Source organism: Habropoda laboriosa, unplaced genomic scaffold, assembly GCF_001263275.1.
Source record: "Habropoda laboriosa isolate 0110345459 unplaced genomic scaffold, ASM126327v1 scaffold40, whole genome shotgun sequence".
Taxonomy (NCBI): domain Eukaryota; kingdom Metazoa; phylum Arthropoda; class Insecta; order Hymenoptera; family Apidae; genus Habropoda; species Habropoda laboriosa.
Genome location: NW_017100231.1, coordinates 465,512 through 468,084, shown reverse-complemented (window position 1 = coordinate 468,084; position 2,573 = coordinate 465,512). Strand labels below are relative to the sequence as shown.

The 2,573-nt window shown below is 25.8% G+C and overlaps 1 protein-coding gene across 1 annotated transcript; it reads left to right on the top strand.

Annotated features, from left to right (window-relative positions):
* Nucleotides 1-477: 477 nt before the first annotated feature.
* On the top strand, nucleotides 478-2,119 carry LOC108571614 (adenosine kinase-like). Its single transcript, XM_017933690.1, is given in 5 exon segments — nucleotides 478-674; nucleotides 938-1,123; nucleotides 1,206-1,467; nucleotides 1,554-1,823; nucleotides 1,919-2,119. Coding segments are annotated over 5 exon segments (1,116 nt in total).
* Nucleotides 2,120-2,573: the final 454 nt, after the last annotated feature.

The window sequence follows — 2,573 nt, the reverse complement described above, 5'->3', positions numbered from 1 at the left end:
GTTATAAATTTTTTATCATGGAAATTTGTTATTCTCTGTTTAATGAAAAGTACAAAGTACTTTAACATTGTAAATGGATTTTAAAGAATAACCGTTAAGTTGGTTTTGAGTAAAGTAAAAATATGTAAAGCATTTATACTGATTCTTTCCCACGATTTCATCCTTTTAACAAAAACAAACAATTTTATAAAAAAAATTTATTCAAAACTTAAGCTGGTATGAAATGAATACTCAAAAAGATGTTTATGATTTATTTGAAGGATATTTTAGGAAACAAATAATTATTTGTAGTATTTTTTATTTGTGATAAAAATTGCATTTATATTTTAACTCATCAGTTTTTGGAATTTATAAAGGTACAATACATAACAAATAATTATAATTATTAAATATGATAAGTAAAGTTTAAGTAATTGATTGAAATTTATTCATATGTGTATTATTTTAGTACAAACAATTTATAAGCTATAAACTAAAATGGTTGAAAAAGTTCCATTACGGAAAGCTATTGAAAAGTTGAAGCTTCCTGCAATTATAGTTTTTGGTAATCCCTTGGCGGATTATCATGTACACACAGGAAATAAAGATTTGCTGGAAAAATATCTTGAAGTAGATGGAGAAACAGAACTTCTAGAGGAGACAGTGCATAAATTGATACTAGATTTACCACTACAGTTAATTAGTATATTTGTTAATAGCTGCTATATGTTTACATTGTGTATATTTTATATAAACATTTATTTTTTTTAATTGTTTTAAAGTAGGCATGAAATTAACTAATAATTTGTATAGAGAGTGTACAATGTAAACATTATCATTTTAATTTATATTTGGAAATCTTTCTATTTAACATTATTTACTTATTATCATATATAAATATGAAAAAATGTATAGTAATGTTAAAGATCAAAATGTTTATAATGTCTATATGAAACAGGTCAGAATATGGATCAAGTGCTGAGGGATTAGGACGAAATTCAATGCGAATTTTACAATGGCTTTGTGATGAAACTTTTCAAAAGCAATATAGTGTTTATTGTGGAAGAATTGGTGATGGAGCATCATTGTTGAGATATTCAATTCGAGCAGCAGATGTGGATGACAGGTTTGCATATTCTCCAAAGTTTATACTTTATTTTCTGTATATGTATACCTAAGAATATATGTTTTTACAGGTATTGTATAAATTACAGAGTATTGTATAGTATTGACATATAAATTACAGAGTACTGTATAGTATTGACATATAAATCATCTCGCAGCATTGCGACAGATATAGGAGCTGGTGGTGTATTTACTCTACATGATCTTAACAGAGCCCAGTTTCTATTGCGTACGGCAAAAATGATTTATATTGAAAAGTATTTTGTAACATATAGTTTTCCTGTTGTGCTAGAAATTGCTAAACAGGTAGAAGAAAGAAGCAACATAGTAGTTGTTAACCTTAGTGGAACATATATATTTAATGTACATAAATATTTTTAATTTTAATTAATGATTAATTTAGTTCATTAATATATGTATTAGTAATAATTTCATATTAATTTTAATAGGATGATCATCTAGAAATGTGTAAAATTGTTGGATATGCAAATATTGTATTTGGTAATGTAAGAGAAATGGAAGCCTTGGCTCAGTCATTAAATGTTACATATGATAATGTAACAGATATACCATTTTTACTGAATGCTTTAACAAATATTACAGTCAGTGTTTCTAGTACACTCAATGAAAATTGGGTACATCATGGTAGAGTATTTGTTATGAGCCAAGGTGAATCAGCTCCAGTAATTGCTGTTTGGGGAAAAAATCAATCTGTTCAAGTATGTTAATTTATTTAAATATATTTGAAAAAAATTTACCAAATAAGTAAAAATGAGAAAGAAATTAAAATATAATTTGTTCATATGTTACTTAGGTACAGCCAATTAAACCAACAGCTCCTGTTATAGATACAGCAGGTACTGATGATGCTTTGGTAGCTGGTTTTTTAGCAGGTGTTTTAGCTCAGTGGAGCCCAAAACATTGTTTAGAATATGGTTGCAAAGTAGCATCTTTTATACTAACCAGACATGGAGTTGGATTACCAGAAAATGTACCACCAGATTTGTTAGAATGATAAGAATAATATACTATTTATGAAATGGTTTGTCATTAAATATTATTTATTTATCTCATGTGAAATTCTAAGAGTAATTTTTACTCACAGTTTTATTAATAAAAAATTATTGTGATAATAGAAATGTAAAGTCTAGCATTTATGTTTCATGTAATTATATTGCAGTCTTATCATTTCCATACTTGTTTAAATGTTGCAGAAACGAATTTCTAATTTATTTTACATGTTGTACTAATATTAGATTTACAAAATTTACGAATAATTATTATTTTTTCCTAGAAAAAGTAATACTGTATGTCTATAATATAGAGTGGTGCCAAGGAATTTAATCATGCTGTTAATTGTATCATAAAAATCACAAAACTATGAAATATTTAAATTAGATAAAGTTAATGATGAAGCAAAATATGTAAGTTTGTCCAAATATATAAACATTCATCCTATTATATTATAT